The 21,974-nt window shown below is 44.3% G+C and overlaps 1 protein-coding gene, 1 long non-coding RNA gene and 1 other non-coding gene across 3 annotated transcripts in view; 1 reads left to right on the forward strand and 2 right to left on the reverse strand.

The window, feature by feature from the left end:
* Positions 1–449: 449 nt before the first annotated feature.
* On the reverse strand, positions 450–7,032 carry LOC145514996 (uncharacterized). The gene is made up of 3 exons (XR_014060618.1): positions 6,919–7,032; positions 5,208–5,435; positions 450–3,949 (listed from the first exon to the last, which is right to left on the reverse strand). It is a non-coding gene; the product is annotated as an uncharacterized LOC145514996 (long non-coding RNA).
* A 6,924-nt stretch (positions 7,033–13,956) lies between these two features.
* On the reverse strand, positions 13,957–14,039 carry TRNAL-CAG (transfer RNA leucine (anticodon CAG)). The gene has a single exon. It is a non-coding gene; the product is annotated as a tRNA-Leu (tRNA).
* A 7,229-nt stretch (positions 14,040–21,268) lies between these two features.
* The window catches only part of PLLP (plasmolipin), a 46,682-nt gene continuing 45,976 nt past the window's right edge, over positions 21,269–21,974 (forward strand). The window contains exon 1 of the mRNA XM_081514244.1: positions 21,269–21,779. Within this exon, the coding sequence (XP_081370370.1) occupies positions 21,693–21,779 (87 nt within the window). The 5' untranslated portion in view covers positions 21,269–21,692. The remainder of the gene's footprint in view (positions 21,780–21,974) is intronic.

The raw sequence follows: 21,974 nt of genomic DNA on the forward strand, positions 1-21,974 counted from the left end.
TAAGCTCTGTTTCACTCAGTGAGTTTATTTAAAATAATATCTCTGAGCAGAGACAGTTTATCCTCGCCAATTTCACTCTCGAACTTGAGGAATGTACCCCAGACTGAGGCAAGATGGGGTTCCAGAGCTCTCTGAGCCTCAGTTTACCCTTCTGTAAAATGACCAGATTCTCTTTTTTTTAGAGGATAGTTGCTTTACCAGGCTGTATTTGTTTCTGCCATACAACGTGAATCCGCTATAAGTATACACATATCCCCTCCCTCTGGAACCTTCCACCCACCCCCCATCCCACCTCTCTAGGTCACCACAGAGCGCATGCTCCCCATGTGATTCAGCAGCTTCTCACTAGCTATCTATGGTACTGTTGCAGGTAGGAGGACCTCTTCCAGGGCCAGAAAGCAGGCCCTTGTCTAACACTCAGAAATGAATTGTCCAAGGAGACACACGTGCTGACAAAGCAAGAGACTTTATTGGGAAGGAGTGCCCAGGCAGAGCAGTAGGGTGAGGGAACCCAGGAGAACAGCTCTGTCACATGCCTCACAGTCTCGGGTTTTATGGTGATGGGCTTAGTTTCCGGGTTGTCTCTGACCAATCATTCTGACTCCTGGTGGCACACACATTGCTCAGACAATATGGATGTCAGCAAGAAGGATTCTGGGAGGTGGTCGGACACACAGCGTCTCCTTTTGACCTTTCCCAAACTCTTCCAGTTGGTGGTGGCTTATTAGTTCCGTGTTTCTTACCAGGACTTCCTGTCATAAAACAACTCATGCAGATGGTTACCAGAGTGCATGGCAAAGGTGGGTGGTTTCAGTCAGTGTGCTTCCGCTAACAACTCCCCACTGAGACAATTCATATTCAACATACTTCTTGGGAACTGGGGCAGAGGTCTCTTTCTTCTGTAACTTCTTCCTGCTGTGCATGGGCATAGTCCTACCTAGCAGAGTAGAAGTCTCTCTCTCTCTACCCGATCTTAGTTGAGGTATTCTGTATCTGAAACAGGCTTCCATCCTTGTAGTAACAGCAATTTAGCCTGAAACTGTTGGACCCTGTCAAGAGATGAAACAGACAGGGGCCAAACAGGAGACCTAACAGGATGGTCACCACTGGTCCTCAGAAAAGGAAGGTAAAATTTGGGGTGATGGCTGCAATATGTGACTTTCTTCTGGTTGGTTTGGTAGTAAGGCAACAGGGAGGTGCTCCAGGAATCTTGTGCTCAGCCTAAAGTTACCATCCTCCACCTGGGTGGGGGCCCCAGTCCTGTAGAAGAGCTCAAAGATATTGTTATGCATATTTCTTTGAGTAGAAACCAGGATCTTGTCCCAAGGCTGTTCCACCACTTCCTCCTCTGTTTCTGTATCCCCTCCCTTCTCTGATCAGCAACTGTTTGGATCTGCCCTTTGAAACTCAGGGAAGGTTAAGGAGGCTGAATGAAGTCTATATACTACAAATAAGAAATGGGAAACACAGAAAGGATCTGTACTCCTCCAGAGCCCTGTGGAGTCCCGCTCAGTTTTAATTCAGGGAACTGGGTGACTATGACTCTGATATCTTCCTGTCAAAATGAGGCATAGGACTGCCTCAGTTTCGAGAATAGACACTGAATTGGAATTATTTCTGAGTTCCAAGTTCTAGATCTGAGTCTTGTATGATTAAAATCTCAGTCCCTTGGTCTACCATCTTGGTGTAGCAGACTCAATTAGAAGTAGTTGGAAGAGTGACAACTGGAATTTTAATAGACAAAATAAATCTCATTTCTTTTCAGAAGAACAGGCCTGAAACCCAGTCTAGACCTGGCACTTTGGGGAGACTTGTAGCCAGTTGCCTAGTTTTATAAGAAGTAAGGTTGCAGTTACTAGCTGCCAGCAGACATTGTTTTGAGAATGTCTAGTGGCATCCAAGCCTGACACAAATCAGAAAACTCAAGTTTTTAGCAAAACAAAGACTAGTCTGAAATTACATCCATAGTGTCACCTAGTTATTTCCTTGGATGTCTGAACCATAGCTACTCTATTTTGACTTTTAATTGTAATATTCTCCTTAGTAGCCAAAGTAGACGTCACCATTAATGATGACAGTGTTTCTCTAGGTTTGAGAAGATACAAGAATTGGGACTCATAAAGTCTTCTCCTGAAAAGATCTAACTATCTAAAGGCCTGTTCTGCCAGTTTTTCCCAGAGCACAGAGTGCCTCATTCCTGATTTCCACCCAGAACTCTTTTCAACAGTGTTGAAGGTCAGCAGCTGCCATGACCATGATTTAATCTTTGTAGAGGTAGATGGCAAGTGTCAGTTTCCAGTCAGCAGGGCCCTTTCTTGGTCATAAACTTGACCATGATTTTGGGGGGTGTATTTCATGACCATTTCATCCCATGGTGCTGAGAACGTTCATTCTCAGGTCTGGCAAAGATTTTGTTGACAGGCCACTCAATGGGCTGTTACTGGACTAGGCCATAAATTAGTACCCAAAATTCTCTGGACCACCTGTCTTACTAACCTCTTGATCCATGAAAACATTCCCTCTTGTTGCTTCTTCCCAAATCTAGAGTTACACTGTTACCATCAGTGGTCTCATATGGAACTATATATTATTTTATCAGAGGCTCAGTCACACATTTGGCAGTGTAAGAAACAGCAATTTTGCAAAACAGGGGAAATACAAATAACATAGCCAGCAGTATTAGTAAAGTCATAAGTAAGACTTACACTAAGAGCTTCCATTAAATGTAGCCCAGTATATTCCAGGTGGTCTGACTTAGTCTATTCTGTAAGAATCCTTATCTTTCAGGGAATTTATATGTTGGCATTGTCTATAAGGCACATAGCCCAGTTTCCTAGTGTTATTAGACTGATTATCCTTAGTATGATTTAATTGTTTCCAACATAGAGGAGACTTTAAACCTAAATTACCATAGCCTGGTGTTATCTATACAAATCCATCCCATAATTCTGGGAGATTTTTTCCTTTGCTGACACTTTGCTTGTTGCTCTGATTGAGCCTGAGTAATGCAAGAAAACTCAAATTTATGGCCAGGGTCAGAGCAGGCATTATTAATTGGCCAGGTGAGGGGATCTCATCTAGTAATATCAATAGTGACCTGAATATGGCTATAATTTTTCTTTCAAAGTAAAATTTTCAGGGCCAACCAAATCGAGACTTGGGGTAGAGAAATTCACCAAGGTAATCCAGAACTAGACTCAAGTAATTGGCCACAAACCCAACAATTGGATTGATTTCTAAAACTAGCATAGGATCAGGCCTATGATAAAAAAACATTTGATTTATATGCAAAGGTCCAAGAAGTCAAGACAACATTATAAATGATCATATGAATCAGGTCCAGCATCTTGGGCAAGTCATCTACTTCTGATGTTGTCGTCTTCTCATCCTGCTGCTGCTGCTAAGTTGCATCAGTCGTGTCCGACTCTGTGCAACCCCATAGACGGCAGCCCACCAGGCTCCCCCGTCCCTGGGATTCTCCAGGCAAGAACACTGGAGTGGGTTGCCATTTCCTTCTCCAATGCATGAAAGTGAAAAGTGAAAGTGAAGTCGCTCAGTCATGTCTGACTCTTCGCGACCCCATGGACTGCATGCAGCCTACCAGGCTCTTCCGTCCATGGGATTTTCCAGGCAAGAGTACTGGAGAGGGTTGCCATTGCGTTCTCCACTTCTCATCCTAATATAAGCGCAATTTCCTCTGTTTGAGCATTGTTTTAAGGTAAGTTCAGGTCAGCAGTCATCTCTATAGAGTAGTCCAGTGTAGAGGATTTTGGAAGTGGGAATTAATTTAAGAGTCAATTTCCCTTCAATTTCACTGTGCATAAGCTAGTTAAAAGTACCTGATAAAAATGTCCTTCCAACCAGGTTGGAGACAGTCCCTTAAATTATGTCTTTTTCCAGTCCTGGTTGCAGGTCGTGAGGCATCTGACATTCATCCAAAGATAGACTACTGAGATTCAGAAACAAACTTAGGATATTCTTTAATAATTCAATTAAATTTTACATTAATAATGCGTAATAGCAAAGAACTATCCAGGAAATGAGTCTTAGTAGATACAAACCTCCATTAACAAACTGGGATTTAACATTTACTGAAATATCTTAATCTCCCTAAAATTACCCTCATTTTTACCAAATATAACCAAATTAAGGCTAGTGTGCTTGCAAAATAGGTCTGTTCTCAATAAATTTGGCCTGATGATTTATAGAACCATAATTGATCATAGACTTTTGCTTTGCTGAAACTTTTATAGAATCTCAGACTAAACTTTTAAAATAAAACCTTTCAGGGCTGGGAAAGTTATGCCAAAGGCTTAGCACAGATTTTGCCTAGCAAATCTAGGTGAATTCTTCCTTTTTCAAGGTCTCAAAAATTCCTTGTGATTTCTGTACCTGTTAGTGAGATAACCTTCCTCACTTATCTGATAAAGTTAATGGAAACCTAAGAGTTTCCAATCTCTGGAGGAGTCATATAGAGAGAAAATATAATTGTTTCAATTTGTTTATAACATAGCATGTTACCAAATTACTATCATAATTAGTTTGAGGGGAAGGTTTTCCCTACTCCTGGAAAACACAGAATAAAACCTGTAATTTTTTTAGATAGAAACCATAAAAGTTATAAGCATATTCACTGGTCTATGCAGTCCTTTTGTTAACCTTTGTGACGTCATCAGGTTTCCTATTAGAATACCAGGACATATCAGAATGTTAGGAATGCCATATAATTTCTAGGATATCTAAATTACTAATATTTACCATACAATATAACCAGAGAGGATTTATTATTCATTTGATAATATTTCCCATGTAATTTATCCAACCAAACAATTAGTTTAATATCTCTCTTTGGGGTGTTTCAGGGGCCCTCTGAAGCATCCCAAAGTTAGCTAGAAGTCCAAAGAACTTCAAGAGAATTTGATTTAAGAAGTTTTGTCAAAAATAATCAGTCAAAAGGTTTAGAGCATTCAGTCAGATTTAGCCAATGCTGGTGGGTGTAGCACTTAGCTTGCTGATATATCAAAGTGCATATATACTGAGGTTCAAGGTCTAGTGAAGGTAAACTCCGCCATCTTGGACCTAGTTGGTTCTAACCAGTTTTCCTTTGGCTGTGTCATTCCTAACAAAATCCATTTATCCAACTAATTGTAATCCAATTTTAGAAAATTCAGATCATGCATAACTTTTTTCAGTATTTTTTTTCATACCTTTTACTGAAAACACATCTTCAATTCAGTTCAGTTCAGTAGCTCAGTCATGTCTGACTCTTTGTGACCCCGTGGACTGCATACACCAGGCTTCCCTGTCCATCACCAACTCCCGGAGCTTACTCAAACTCATGTCCATTTTTTTCCTTAAAGTATTTTCCACAATGAGGTACATTTCTGGTTGACAGATTTGTAACAGGATACAGTCTTATTTGACCTCTAGTAAACCTAGGTACAATAGAAGTATTATACTTGTTGATGGTTCTGTTAGGTAGTTAGAACAGGAAAAAGGAATCCAAAATGGTAGTGGCTAAAAGACAAAGGGGAAAAGCCCGGGAAAAGGGAACGAAGGAAAATCCATGGTCCAGAGTGAGAACCTAAGGTGAAACAAACATGCCCCCTTCCTGGTTAGGCCTAATTTACATAGAGCAGGCTCAGGGGGGAGGGGACAAAATATATAAAAAGAAGGAGCCAAGATGGGGTTGGGGCCTCTCCTTTGAGGTTAGCCTGCCCTCATGCCTTGAGGGTGTACTATCCTTTGTTTACTGAATAAAACTCTGAGCTGTAACCGAGCTGTAACACTGATCCACTGTTTCAAATCTTTGTTGTGGTGAGACAGAACTGAGGAAATTACATGTTCTCTAGACAGTTCTAAAGACATGTCTATGTTACCAGGTATTAATTTCATACTGAATATGTCCCAGTTCACATGAACCTGAATTCATTTAGCTTAATTTAGAATTGTTTGATTTGTAAGCATTTGCTTTTCTTTAAGCCAATTAAATAGAGCTCATTTACAAATTAATCTCAAAAATATCCAGAGACAAAGACATACCGAGACACACACATATTCAGACAGATATAATGCGAGATCTAGCTTCATTTTCTAAACTTAGGCATGAATTAGATATTACAATATAAAATGTACTAGTTTATAAATAAAATTGGAATAAATAAAAATTTTAAAGGCTTCTTCCTGTTTTTCTTCAGTCTCAGGAGTTAGAGATAGTCTAGATAAGTGTTCCTGAGAGCCCCGGTCTCAAGGCACAGGGAAAGAAAATCAAGTTCTAACAAAACGGCAGCAGGTCTAAACTAAATGGTGGCCACACAGAGCAAAATGGCCATCATAAATCACAACACAGAACACAGAGTATAAGACACACACATAGACCTGGCAGTCCTAATCAGACACTCCCTTAAATACAAGATTACAGTCTCTCAGAAAACATCCTATAGAGACACAGAACTTCAGATCCAAGTACTAACAGAGTAAATGAAAATATCTCAGGTCTTCAAAAATTTCGGAGAGGAAAGGAAGCCAGGTTGAAAGAAAAGGGGGTAGGAGGAGGCAGAGGCAGGCAAAAGGGGTGGACTTACAGACGTCTCCTGCCACCTGCAGATAACCAGGCAATATTGGACTTTACCCTGGGCCTCCAGAGAAGGGAGGACTGGAACTCAGCACTACCAGAAACCAGATCAGACCGGACTGGAACCAGAATTTAAACCAGAAACCAGACCAGAACCAGAATTCAAGTTCTCTGCCAAGAGGAGGTGATGATTTATTCAATCCTCAGCTCAGGCTGAGGCCCTTCAACCAGATTCCTGCATCCAGAACCCGGGGACTAGAAAAAAAGAGGTAGGATAGAAAGCATTAGGAAGAGGAAAGAAAGAGGGAAGGGGAGAGAGGTCAATAAAGTCTCTTGCTCCTTACCCAGTCGGGGCACTCTAGCCAGTTGTTTGCATCAGGAGGGGACCAGGGACAAAAGGGTCCCAGTTGCGACCAATGGGTCTGGCCCATCAGTAGGCAAGCTGGTCCCTGAGTACCTGAGTGGTCAGGATGTCAGTCACAATGAAGAAGAGTCCCAGCAGAGTCACCATTTGTTGCAAGCAGGGAGACCCCCTTCCTGCAACAGTACTATATGTATGAAAATGACCAGATTCTATATAGGCCAGCAGTCCCCAATGTTTTTGGCACCAGGGACCTGTTTTGTGGAAGATAATTTTTCCATGGATGGGGGTGGGGGCAGGGGAGGAGGGGAAGAGATGGTTTAGGTGGTAATGCCAGTGATGGCAAATGTTGGGAAGCAGAAGATGAAGCTGTGTTTGTTCACCTGCCGCTCACTTCCTACTCTGCATATTTGGGGAGGAACAGAGCAGAGTCTGTAGGAGACTACAACATTAGGAGGAGAAGGAGGGGAAAGACCGGTAAGTATCTGCTTATACGTGCAGAGATGTCCTGGAGAGCTGCATGAGGAACTAGTAACAGGGGTGGCTTCTAGGGCAGGAAGCTGGGGTAAGGGAATGAAAGAAAAGTGTTTCACTATTTATTCTTTTGTACTTTTTGAAAGTCAAATTATGTCAATGTTGTTGTTGTTCAGTTGCAAAGTCATGTCTGACTCCTTGCCAATGTAATGCCTATTAAAAAAAATTTTTTTAATATATAATGCAAAAAAGATTAAGTTTTGGAAGGAAGCATTTTAGTACTTTTTAAAATTATATAATGACTGCAGGTTTTGTTTCTTTTTTCACACACTGAGGATCAAATAAGAAAAGCCCCCAATGGGCAGACTCTTTGGCTAGAGATTTTCTAATACCAGCGGGGGAGGAGGATGGAGCACAAAGAGGAAGAAAATATACTGTTCAAAAATTTGAACTTGATTTTGAAAGGTACAAAGGAAAAGCGAAATATTTCTCTTTCCTTCCCCAGAGATAACCTCTGATCTAAAATAGCTTTTTGAGATTCCTTGCCAGGCTGAGGGGAATCTAACACAATGAAAGGAAAGGAAAGCAAAACAGGCACTGTGAAAGGCAAGTTTGCATTTAATAACTTGACTTTCCATGGTGAAAGGCAAGTTGCTTAAGCTTGGGAACACTTAAGTCTGTTTCTGCAGGTGATTTTTGTCCTGTTTCTCTGGGCACCGGCTGAGCCTGATTCTTCTTGGCCAAGAATGCAAGCCGGGAAGCTTCCTGGAAGCAGCATTCCTGTCTTCTCCAAGTTAGGCAGTGACATCCCTAGCTGGTTCCTGGGGAGAAGGAGGCCACAGAGAGCTTGCCTGGCCTGAGGATGTGACCCTGGCAAACAGTCTCATACCTAGCCATATCCACCATGGTCATCTGTAAGCATCTCCCCAGCTGGACTCAGAAAGGTGGTAAAGGTTTCCTAACACCTCTACCACAAAAATTATACATGCTCATGGTAAGAAATTCCAAGAGCACAGCGAATGGGAACTCTTTTCTCATTTCCTCTCCCTAGAGGGAACTGAGTTACCAACCAGGTTTTTTGGGCATCCTCCCAAAGTGGTCTGCCTCCCCTCAGCCCTGGGAGGCGGTGAGGGTAACAATGCCCATTCTATAGATGAGGAAACTGAGGCTTGGAAAGAAGGAGAGATTAGTGAGACACACAGCTGAAATGTGGCAAAGCTGGGATTTGAACTTGACTCTCCTGTTCACAAGTCTACTATTGTGTAAGCTCGGAATGGCTCCATCCCAAGTTTATAGAACTTTTTTGCCGCATCCCTTGTCCCAGGCATACACACACAACACACACACACACACAACACAACACAGACACATGACTAACTCAGTCACACAAAAATGTCCCCATACATACACACACACGGGCCCAGTGGGATCCCCTTACCCCCATAGACACATCCATCTCTAAACCAAGATACACACTCTCACACAATCACACACCTGCAGTGTGTATAAATACAAATTCACACACACACACATTACCACTCCCAGAGACAAACAGTTCTACACACACATAGACACAGATACTGGGACATGCCCTGTCCCCACTCAACTCTCCCTCATTCCTTCCGTCAGAGCCTACCCCTCAGAGGGGCCCCAATCCCCCTCTTGGCCGTGCTGTCCACAGAGGTTCTGCCCTCTCTGCCCACTCCAGTTCCAGCTGCTGTCTTCTAGGCCAGTGATCGTGCCAGCAGATGCCACCTGCCCCAGCCGCAGCTGGGCCCCCTATCTCCATGCCCTTCCCCTCCCGGCCCAGATTCTAAGGCAGCAGAAATCTAAGGCTCCTGTTCTCCCCCTCACAGCCCTGGTGTGTGTGCATGCTCAGTTGCTCAGTTGTATTCAACCCTTTATGATCCCATGGACCGTAGCCTACCAGGCTCCTCTCTCCATGGGATTTCTCAGGCAAGAATACTGGAATGGGCTGCCATTTCCTACTCAAAGGGATCTTCCCAACCCAGGAATAGAGCTCACATTTCCTCCATTGGCAGGTGGATTCTTTACCATCTGAGCCACCTGGGAAGATCCACAGCCCTGGGATCTCATGAAATTTTGGTGAAGAACCTTGAGGTTCATCACTCCCACCTTCTAAGGTTTATATGAATAGGTATCTTGGAGAGGATCTTGACTGGGAAATAAAAACCTGTTTTGCTGGAAGTTTTCACTTTCATCTCAGGTTCAAACGATTTGTTCACAAAATAAGCCACTTGTTATATACAAATAAATGATACAGATATTTATTAGAGAATTATCTAGCTCACTTTCAATATACTAACATTAAAAGAAAAGAGAAATAGAAAGAACAGAGAATACATCACCAAATTGGGTTTTGACCAACATCCAGATTTAAACAGAGCCAGAAAGTCCCATGTCACAGCAAAACTGGAATCCCAATTGGGAAAAGATCCCAAGCAGCATGTACACTCTGTAGATGAGACTTCAAAGATTGCATTTTGGGGTTCCTGCTTATATTCCCAGGGATGCAAACTGATATCATCATCAATCTGTGAGCAAATTGGAAGCCTGGTTCAAGTTAATGATGTTTGTTTTGTCTTGCAAAACTTGGGATGTTGTTAAGCCTGGGGCTTGGTTGGCCAGGGCCCCTCCAGGGGCTCAACAATCTCAAGATTCCTCCCCCATCTTATATATGGTGCTGCAAGTCTTGCAATCACAGAAGGCAGTCACTCACAGTCACTCACAGTCAGGGCAGTGTCCAGGCAGGTTAGAAGCAAGGTCAAAGGCCTGCTCTGCTTTGTCTCTGAAGCCTAAACAAGACTATTTAATTTCCCCTAACAAAACCCCAACCCTAGGTGGAAGCCCATCCCTAACCCTCCCTCTAATCCCGTGACTTCATCTTCTCCAGTTGCTCCTGTTTGTGAAATGTTTCTGAATCCCTTGCCTTAGTTTCCCCTAGTAGTCCTCATGTAATAGGGAAGAACCTCTGTATTCTAAGTTAGTCACTAGGGGCTTCCCCAGCAGTCCAGTGGTTAAAACTCTGTGCTTCTACTGCAGGGGGCGAGGCTTCGATCCAAGGTCACGGAACTAGGATCCCACATGCTGCCCCTTGGCCAAAAAAAAAAAAAGTTAATCACTGAAGGGATGTTGCTTATAAGCTTCAGTTATACATAATGGCCCATTTCTGGGAACCCTGCCTCCCAGGTAATAAGCGTTAAGCTAAAATACCTTTGTTTAGCTAGCAGGAAACATCCTGACCAAGCTCACTTGTGAATGACTGCAGGGAAGAAATTAAGACAGTCCCTCTGGAGTCTGGCTGGAACCAGGACTTTACCCTCTCCCCTTTAAGTATAATAGAATCCTGGATTCTATTAATAACTGGAAGAAAACAGTTCTTTGGGATGCTAGTCCACCGTCTCAGACTGCTGGCTTTCTGAATAAAGTGCTATTCCTTGCCCCAGTGGCTCATCTCCCCATTTACTGGCCTGTTGTATGGCGAGAGCATGATGAGCTAATACTCAGTAACAATCAAGAGGATGGAAACCTGTATATTCAGTCTGACTTGAGGCTCTCCTAAAAATGTGGCTCCTTGATGCCCCAGAGACATAGCAGGAACCTCATGAAAATGCACTCCTGTTCCCACACCTACTTGGGGTTCCCAGGGCGGGGGCAGAGTGGGCACTCCACCAGGTGGTGAGTAGGTGGAGAGAGGAAGGTTCCTTTGTTCCGTAGCCTGACGTTAACTAGGAGAAACTTGCTTTCTCTGAAATATAATCTTGAGGATGAGAGCATGAGGACTGAGGTCCTTAGTTGGGATGCTGTAAATATCTGGGGGGACAAACTCTGAAGGTAGGATTTATTCATTTGCTCAATTAATGACTATTCCTGAGTGCCTACCTACAAGATGCCAGGTGCTGGAGATCAGGGGTGAGTGAAGGGTCCAGGCAGGCCCTGCTCACGTGAAGTGTGGGGTACATGTGGCCTGAGAATCTATCTCCCTCACACACACACACACACACACACACACACACACATGCTGGGGACTCTGGTTCAGACAGGGGAGGCTACTCAGGCTGGAGGCCAGCTGGGATGTCCAGTGGACAGCTGAGGGATATAAAAGCACTGAGGCCCTTCAGCAGTGCTGAGACTTTTTGAGACTGCCTGACCTAGAAAAGCATTGCATCAGACACTGTCTCATTTTTGCAGGGCACTTGATCAACCAAGACACTTGCTCTATAGATCTGTGGAAACCTTTGGAGAACTAAGATGTCAGTAATGATTTTTTTTTTTTAAGAATGAAAAGTAATTTTCATGGCTTTTTTTCTTTTGCAGTGCAAAAGCAGTGAATTGTGGAGGATGGGGCTCCCCCAGAACATCTCTGGCTGGGGGGCCAAACACCCTGATTTTTCACTACTCAGTGATGCCTTACTGGGACTCAGTGAGTCCACCTGTCCAGGCCCCTGCTGGCATGTCCTCTATTGAGGTACAAGGTCATGGGTACGTTTTCCATGACATACCTAGCAGCATCAGAAAGGGACTGCGGGAAACAGGCCAAGAGAAAACACAAAGCATTAGGCATATCAAAAGATCAGAGGGAAACTGGGAGCTATTTGAGGATGAGAGAATTTCCAAAGGAAACGGTAAAACTCTTGAGTGGCTCTGAGCTGGTAGGAAAGACCCACAGATGCTGGCTCCTGTCCTTCCCCAGAATTAGGGCCTCTCTCTCCGTCCTTGGAAACCCCCCTTTGATGGGCTCGGGAATGTAACATAGCCTGCTGGATTCTGGCATCTCAGGGCAGGGGCCAGGGGCGGGGTGGGGGCAGTTGTGGAATCCGACTCTGGATACCTGGGGAAGTGGTAGCACCTGCCCTGGGCCTCATGACACACACAGAAAATGTGTGGTGGCTGAAGGGAACATGGAACATTTGTCCCGGTGAACTGGACCCTCCCTAAGGTCCTCAGCTTCTGTGAAGAAATCCATGGCCCATCTTAACCCTCCAGCTCCCCTATTTCACCCTCGTGTCTCCTCAGACCCTGTCCTGTTAGTGTCATGCTCAGGCCTTTGCTCTCGCTGTGTCCCCATCCCTTCCCCTCCACCCATACAAAGCAGCCCTATCCTTTTGTGCCCACCTTCTCCAGCAAGCCTTCTTCTCCTGGGCATCTTTGGAGTTCTTTTCCAGTGGGGCTGTATCATTATTTGAGAAGGCTCTGATCTCTCGCTTCCTGATATTTTACAGCTGAGTGATGAAGGCTGGCACTGGCCAGTAGAAACACAACACAAGTCACACACAATTAAAATTTTCCAGTAGCAACTTTGAAAAAGTAAATAGAAATAGATGACATTCATTTTAATAATCTGTTTAACATAATATAACCAAAGAATTATCACTTTAACATATCAACAGTAAAAATTAATAATAAAATAGGGTTGACCCTTGAACGACATGGAGGTTAGGAGCGCTGACCCTCTGCACGATCAAAAATCTGTGTATAACTTACAGTCTGCCCTCTGGCACTTGAGGTTCCTAGGTATCCACAGTTTCTCCCTATCTGTAGCTCTGCATTCATGAATAGATTCAGCCAACTGCAGACTGTGTAGTACTATAGTTTTTACTGTTGGAAAAAACCCACAGAATTTAAAAAGGAAAAAAACCAAGGGTAAGTGGACCCACACAGTTCGAACCCTTATTGTTTAAGGGTCAATTGTAGCTAACATGTTTATTTTCAAATTTTCTTTGAAATCTAGTTTGCATATTGCATGTATGGTCTGCTCAATTCAGTGCAGCCACATTTCAAATGCTCAATACTCAGCTCATGACTACCGTGTTAGCCAGCACAGATCAAGGCCATATTAGTCTTTGGGTTACAGGTAACAGAAATTCACATTAAACTGACTTAAGTGGAAAAGGATATTGGCTCATGAAACTGAAAAGACCAGGGACAGGTGGTTTTAGGTACAATTAGATTCAGGTGTTCCGATAATATTGCTGTCACCAGAGTTCTGGCTTTCTGTCAGAAATTTTTCCAGCCCTTCCCAAGCAGGCTCTGGATGGCATAGCAATGACAGCCACCACCAGCCTCAGACTTTCCTCTACCAGCTCAGCCACCTGATACCCACACCCAGTTTCTCTTCTCCAAGAGTTCCTCCTCACCAGACTCCCATTGGACCAACTGGAACCGTGTGCTCATTTCAGAACCAATCACTGTGTAGCTAGGTGAATGGAATTCGCTGATTGGTCAGACCAGGGTCACAAGCCCATTTCCCCCTCACATGGTAGGAGACTAGAGTCAGCTTATGTGATGTGCCAGGACAGAGAGTGGGTGAGAGGTTGTTTCCCAATAGAAAATCAGGGGACTTGTATCAGAAGACCTGGGTGGGGAGAGATAAGTGGTGGAAGTGGGAGGTGGCCAGAGTAGGGGTGGGACTGAATCAATAAGGGCTGCCAAAGAGTAGCTGAGTATGAGGTCAAACAGGAAAGTCATAATGTAGTCCTGCAGAAATATTTAAAACTTTAATGACTTGTATAACACCTTCCAGCTTTGTCAGAAGTGGGATTCAAACCCACACCTCCACGGGAGACTGCAACCTGAATGCAGCACCTTAGACCACTTGGCCATCCTGACTACCACTAAAAAAATAAAGCTAGTGGGGGTGAGGGAATTCCAGTTGAACCATTTCAAATCCTAAAAGATGATGCTATAAAAGTGCTGCACTCAGTATGCCAGCAAATTTGGAAAACTCAGCAGTGGCCAGTTCAGTATAGTTCAGTCGCTTAGTCGTGTCGGACTCTTTGCAACCCCATGGACTGCAGCATGCCAGGCCTCCCTGTCCATCACCAACTCCCTAAGTCTACTCAAACTCACGTCCATTGAATCGGTGATGCCATCCAACCATCTAATCCTCTGTCGTCCCCTTCTCCTCCCACCTTCAATCTTTCCCAACATCAAGATCTTTTCCAATGAGTCAGTTCTTCACATCAGGTGGGCAAAGTATTGCAGTTTCAGCTTCAGCATCAGTCCTTCCAATGAATATTCAGGACTGATTTCCTTTGGGATGGACTGATTGGATCTCCTTGCTGTCCAAGGGACTCTCAAGAGTCTTCTCCAACACCACAGTTCAAAAGCATCAATTCTTCGGCGCCCAGCTTTCTTTATAGTCCAAGTCTCACATCCATATATGACTACTGGAAAAACCATAGCTTTGACTAGACGGACCATTGTTAGCAAAGTAATGTCTCTGCTTTCTAATAGGCTGTCTAGGTTGGTCATAACTTTTCTTTCAAGGAGCAAGTGTCTTTTAATTTCATGGCTGAAGTCACCATCTGCAGTGATTTTGGAGTCCCAAAAAATAAAGTCTCTCACTGTTTCCCCATCTACTTGCCATGAAGTGATGGGACCAGATGCCATGATCTTAGTTTTCTGAATGTTGAGTTTTAAGCCAACTTTTTCGCTCTCTTTCACTTTCATCAAGAGACTCTTTAGTTCTTCTTTGCTTTCTGCCATAAGGGTGATGTCATCTGTATATCTGAGGTTCTTGATATTTCTCCCGGCAATCTTGATTCCAGCTTGTGCTTCATCCAGTCCAGCATTTCTCATGATGAACTCTGCATAGAAGTTAAATAAGCAGGGTAACAATATACAGCCTTGATGTACTCCTTTCCCAATTTGGAACCAGTGTGTTGTTCCATGTCCAGTTCTAACTGATGCTTCCTGACCTGCATATAGATTTCTCGGGAAGCAGGTCAGGTGGTCTGCTATTCTCATCTCTTTAAGAATTTTCCAGAGTTTGTTGTGGTCCACACAGTCAAAGGCTTTGGCATAGTCAATAAAGCAGAAGTAGATGTTTTTCTGGAACTCTCTTGCTTTTTCGATGATCCAACAGATGTTGGCAATTTGATCTCTGGTTCTCTCTCTCAGGAACCAGAAAACCAGAGATCAAACCAGCAGTGGCCACAGAACTGGAAAAGGTCAGTTTTCATTCCAGTCCTGAAGAAAGGCAATGCAAAAGAATGCTCAAACTATCGCACTATTGCACTCATCTCACACGCTAGCAAAGTAATGCTCAAAATTCTCCAAGTCAGGCCTCAACAGTACGTGATCCGTGAACTTCCAGATGTTCAAGCTGGATTTAGAAAAGGCAGAGGAGCCAGAGATCAAATTGTCAACATCCGTTGGATCATCGAAAAAGCAAGTGAGTTCCAGAAGTCGCATTGGTGACCTGGACAAAAACACTGCAGACTTGTGTCAGACACTGACACAGGCTGGGGTGGAAGAGCTGGATGGTGAAAACAAGATCCCTGCCCCACAGAAGAGCTGAAGTTTGCTCATCCGAACCGGACCCTGCAGCAGCCTTTTCACAAGCCAAGAGAAGACATAAGATGGGTGGCTTTTTGCAACTAACTACTATGCGTAGACAGGTTTTATATTATCAAGTGTGCCCTCCTCTTACCACATACTACAGAGTTAGTTTATAGAGTGATTTCCCTCCCTACCTTCTATGTTTCCTGAACATGGTAACTTCATATCTTGGACCTTGGTCAGTTGTGCTATTAAACACTAAAACTTTGGCAGTTTTGGAGTAGGGCAGAAGAAGTGGTACATTGGTTTATTTTTCTGGGCTAACACTGAAAGCGTTTATTCTATTCCATGAACTCTAAATATCCAGCATGTATTAACCCTTCAGTCTATGCAACCCTTTGAGGCAGATACTATTCCTAAATCTATTTTGCAGATTGGAAAACTGAGGGACAGAGAGGCTAAATAACTTTCCCGGGTCATAGAACTAGCAGAAGCAGGATTTGAACTCAGGCGGTTTCAGAATCCACATGCTGACACATTCAGTCATGCTCCTTCGAGTTAAAATTGGCTACGCAAGCACATGCGCACTGCAACCCTTGCTTATTAGAGTGCTATGCCACAGAGTCTCCCCATTCCTGGGGTTCTCTTTCTAGGGAGACTGAAGGCTTTGGGGACATGATAAGCAGTCTACAGAACTTGGAAGTGAGCTCCTGGTTTTTGGTGCATCTGGTCACCACTGTCCACATGGTTCATTCAAATTCAGGGAACTAGGTTGCCCAACTCTCCACACCAAGGGGGAACCTGGGGTCTTTGGCTCTGGCTCCAGAGAGACTGAGTGGTTCCTATCCCACCCCATCAGAGATCCACACTTGCTTCATCTACTGCACCCCTGAGCTCCCAGCTAAGTGGGCCAAGATGCCCAAACCAGGCTTGGCAGGGATTCACTACTGGCGCTGAATCTTAGCCAAAGAAACCAGAGCCTGAAGCAAAAAAATTGGCCTTGCCACTTGGACTGGTTTGCTGGGAAAAGCTTACCCTTCTTTTAAATCTCCTTCTATAACGAAAACAGGACTAAAAATAATGTCTCCAAGTTCAGCCTGCCACCTTAGTTGGCAAGACCCCATGGCTTTCTTTCCAGTTTTGTTTCTAAAAAGAAACAATGTAAATAAAGCACTTATCACAGATATGACCTAAATCAAATCCCTTACAATTATACAGTGGAAGTGACAAATAGAGTCCAGGGGTTAGATCTGATAGACAGAGTGCCTGAAGAACTATGGATGGAGGTTCATGACATTGTACAGGAGGTAGTGATCAAAACCATCCTCAAAAAAAAGTGCAAAAAGGCAGAATGGTTGTCTGAGGAGGGCTTACAAATAGCTGAGAAGAGAAGCAAAAGGCAAAGGAGAAAAGGAAAGATATACCCATCTGAATTAAGAGTTCCAAAAAAAATAGCAAGGAGAGATTAAGCTTTCCTAAGTGATCAATGCAAAGAAACAGGAAAACAGCTACAGAAAGGGAAAGACTAGCGATATTAAGTAGAAAATTAGAGATACCAAGGGAACATTTAATGCAAAGATGGGCTCAATAAAGGACAGAAACATCATGGACCTAACAGAAGCAGAAGATATTAAGAAGAGGTGGCAAGAATACACAGAATAACTGTACAAAAATTATCTTCATGACCCAGATAACCACAGTGGTGTGATCACTCACCTAGAGCCAGACATCCTGGAGTCCAAAGTCAAGTGGGCCTTAGGAAGCATCACTATGAACAAAGCTAGTGGAGGTAATAGAATTACAGCTGAACTATTTCAAATCCTAAAAGATGATGCTGTGAAAGTGCTGCACTCAATATGTCAGCAAATTTGGAAAACTCAGCAGTGGCCACAGGACTGGAAAAGGTCAGTTTTCATTCCAATCCCAAAGAAAGGCAATGCCAAAGAATGTTAAAACTACCGCACAAATGCACTCATCTCACACACTAGCAAAGTAAAGCTCAAAATTCTCTAAGATAGGCTTCAATAGTACATGAACCATGAACTTCCAGATGTTCAAGCTGGATTTAGAGAAGACAGAGGAACCAGAGATCAAATTGCCAACAACCGTTGGATCATAGAAAAAGCAAGAGAATACCAGAGAAACATCTACTTCTGCTTTATTGACTACACCAAAGCCTTTGACTGTGTGGATCACAACAAACTGTGGAAAATTCTTAAAGAGATGGGACTACCAGGCCACCTGACCTGCCTCCTGAGAAACCTGTATGCAGGTCAAGAAGCAACAGTTAGAACCAGACATGGAACAACGGACTGGTTCCAAATAGGAAAAGGAGTACATCAAGGCTGTATATTGTCACCCTGTTTATTTAACTTTTATGCAGAGTTCATCATGCAAAATGCTGGCTGAATGAAACACAGGTGGAATCAAGATTGCCAGAAGAAACATCAATAACCTCAGATATGCAGATGACACCACCCTTATGGCAGAAAGCGAAGAGGAACTAAGAGCCTCTTGATGAAAGTGAAAGAGGAGAATGAAAAAGCTGGCTTAAAACTCAACATTCAAAAAACAAAGATCATGGCATCCAGGCCCATCACTTCATGGCAAATACATGGGTAACAATGGAAACAGTGAGAGACTTTATTTTCTTGGGCTCCAAAATCACTGCAGATGGTAACTGCAGCCATGAAATTAAAAGACACTTGCTCCTTGGAAGAAAAGCTATGACCAATCTAGACAGCATATTAAAAAGCAGGCATTACTTTGCCAACAAAGGTCCATCTAGTCGAAGCTATGGTTTTTCCAGTAGTCAGGTATGGATGTGAGAGTTGGACTGTAAAGAAAGCTGAGTGCTGAAGAACTGATGTTTTCAAACTGTGGTGTTGGAGAAGACTCTTGAGAGTCCCTTGGACTGCAAAGAGATCAAATCAGTCAATCTTAAAGGAAATCAGTCCTGAATATTCATTGGAAGGACTGATGCTGAAGCTCCAATACTTTGGCCACCTGATGCGAAGAGCCTACTTATTAGAAAAGACCCTGATGCTGGGAAAGATTGAAGGCAGGAGGAGAATGATACAACAGAGGACAAGATGGTTGGATGGCATCACTGACTCAATGGACATGAGTTTGTGCAAGCTCCGGGAGTTGGTGATGGACAGGGAAGCCTAGCGTGCTGCAGTCTATGGGGTTGCAAACAGTCAGGCAAGACTGAGCAACTGAATAACAACAAATCATAGTTCTAGGCTCAGAATAGTTCTCAAGGAGGAGTATTAAGCCGGGAAAATTAAGCTCCGTTTATCTGTGTGACTCTGGGTAAATTACTTTGCCTCTCTGAGCCTATTTTACCTCATCTGTAAATGGAGGTAATGCTACTCTGTATTGTGGTAATGCTATGAATGTTCAGCAAAATAATGGATGTAAAGGAGACATTCACTAAAATTCAGTTTCCTGCCATTCTTTTCCCAGGCAGAGGTGAGTATATATGCCAAGATGCCAGGGATGCTAAAATCCCGAGAATTTTCAGGCCCCTTGGTTGGCTGAGCACCAGGTTCCCACTCGGGGACTGACTCCATCTGTCCCTAGTAGGTGAGCATAGTCATCTGGGACTTCCCCAGCTGCTAGTAGACTTTCCAGGGTGAGCTCAGGGGACTTTCCTCTCCCCAGCTGGACAACTTCCAAGAGTAGAAAATGAGTGAGGCTGCTCCCTCAAGGACTGATCATTGATGTCTGGGCTGCTGATAAGGGGACAATGGGATAAACAGGAATAGTGACCCTTTTCCATTTTTGGAGATCTGGGACTGGAACGGGGTTCTAAAATGGCTTCTTCCATGTCACAAATCTAGCACCTGAAAGGTGTCAGGGGAGGACAGCTGAGCATCCACCCAAACCCAGGAGGTAGGTCTGAGTGGGGCCGCAGCACTGACCCTCATCAAATCAGCACTTTCTCCCAGCCAGGCTGGGAGGGGAGCAGGAAGAGTGGGACTGACTTGGGCTGTAGCTCTGGGTTTGCCATTGTTTTCTTATCTCCAAAATGATACACGTTTAGAAAGGTTGATGGTAGAAGGCATGAGGGGAGGGTTCCAGAGGTCATGAGCACAAGGCTTCTGCCCCAAAGAGGACCTTGGTGAATGACTCTGCCTGTGTGAGCCTGAGCTCTCTTGTGTGCAAAATGGGGCAGGAGGACAGAGCTAATGGCTCCAGCCCGAGCACTGGCCTCAGAGGGAAGTTGTGAGTGTCTGATAACCCCTCTGGTCTTGGTGACTTTCTGTTGCATCCCTACATCCCCCTCTCTCCACCTTCTCGTGTATAGGCACACATACGCAAAACACTCACACACAAACACACACACACACACACACACACACACACACACACACACACACACACACATCAGCCAGCCAGCCAGCAGGGCTAATTAGTTATAGCTCCAAAACACACCTTGAATCTTGAACTTGACCACCCTTTGCAATCTCTACTTCCCTGGCTCAGTCACCATCATCTCTCATCCTCCTTTCCATGACCATCTCCCTGGGCTTTTGATTCTTCTCTTGCCTCTCACATCCCTTTTCTGTAGATCAGCCAAAAGGATCATTTTGAAAGGCCAACTGAATCTTGTCACTCCCTTGCTTTAAACACTTCAGTGACTCCAACACACACAGAAAAAAACCCAAACTCCTCTTCCTGGCACCCCAGCCCTGTGTGATATGGACTTCAGCCTCCTCCCACGCTTAACCTTGTCCCATTGGCCTTGCTGCCTCTCCAATAGACCACAACCCCTCTCTGCCCCAGGACCTTTGCACAGGCTATGCCCCCCCTCCCACCCCCTGCAGCCCCAGGGAACACTGTCATTCCTGGCTTCGACTGTGCTTGTCTCTTCCTTCAGAACTCACTGTCTTCTGAGAGGGGCCCTCCCTGACCACCCTTCCTATGAGAGCCTCTAGTCATTCTTGATCATTGGTAAAAGAGGCTTTTTTGAAGGTAAAATTATGATGCTCACGTAAATATAAAAAAAAGATTACAAGTCAAAGACTTCATTTAACTCAGCAATTTGTAAAAAACAAAAAAAACAAAAAAACACAGCAAGATGTTACAACTGATTCAAAAGACACACATATACACTGACAATCAGAAATGATAGAATGGATTTATAATACGGTTGTAAAAATGGCCAGTATCCACAGGGCAATAGTTAATTGCATTCCACTCCAACAAAATCCACTTGCATTTCCATGACAAAGACTCATTTGTATGTTGTAGTAATGAAACGTGCAGGCCCTAGAATCAAATAGGACTAGTGCCCCAGACAGGACACCCAGTTATTTATCTTGGCCTATTTCAAGGTCTCTTGCAAGTTTCCTGACATCCTCTTTCTTGCACTTAGCAGCATCTTAACTTTTTTTTTTTTTCTTGCCATTTTGCCTTTCAGCTATTTCTTAGCTGTCTCCCTTTACCCCAGGTTTGAATGTGTCTTGAGGGCAGAAATTCTGTTTAGTATACAGGCCTCCAGGAAATCCCGTGGAGAAAGGCACTCTCGCGACCTGGACAGAGCGAGTGCGTGAGTCTGGTTGGGTTAGGGAAGGAGGGGGTAGAAGGTGCTGCGGGGGCCTAGAGAAGAAACGGACTGCGGGAAGGGGGCGGCGCGGGCGGGATTAATCCACGAACATGCCCTGCCCGCCTACTGTGCGTCAGGCAAGGTTGGGGCACTAGGAACACGGTCGGGAAAAAGATGGATCTGATGGCTTTGCGCGCCGCAGGACTCGGTGTAACCTGGAGTCTGAGTGAATAAGTGAAACACACACACAGAGGTGAAGTTGGCGTTTTGACGAACGTTGGGAAGGAGAAGGCGCGGTACGCTTGCCCGGAGGCTTTGCGATACCCCTGGCTTCACCTGATTCAGAGACCTATAAGCCAAAGCGAATGTGCGGATTTGTCTGCTTTGTGCGGTAAAGGCATGAGGGCATGTATGCAGAAATGTAAATGTATACAGACATGCAAATCAAAGCTGATGTGAATAGTAAATACGAGTGCAGAATGAAAGCCTGTCGGCGGCACGAATGCACGCAGGTGGGAGTCCTCTGTTTCTTCGCCTTTCAGACTCTCCAGCACACCGCGCGCGCCCTCTGCTGCTGCCCAGGCGGGTTTCTGTACCTTTGCGTCGCATTTCGCTCCTCCAGTTGGAGCAAAAGTTTGTATCTAGCTCCTCCTAACGCTGGGCGGAGAACAAAACCGCAGCGCCTGCCGTTCGCCACGCATGCGCAT

The sequence above is a fragment of the Giraffa tippelskirchi genome, chromosome 7 (genome assembly GCF_054371585.1).
Source record: "Giraffa tippelskirchi isolate mGirTip1 chromosome 7, T2T-mGirTip1v1.2.pri, whole genome shotgun sequence".
NCBI lineage: Eukaryota > Metazoa > Chordata > Mammalia > Artiodactyla > Giraffidae > Giraffa > Giraffa tippelskirchi.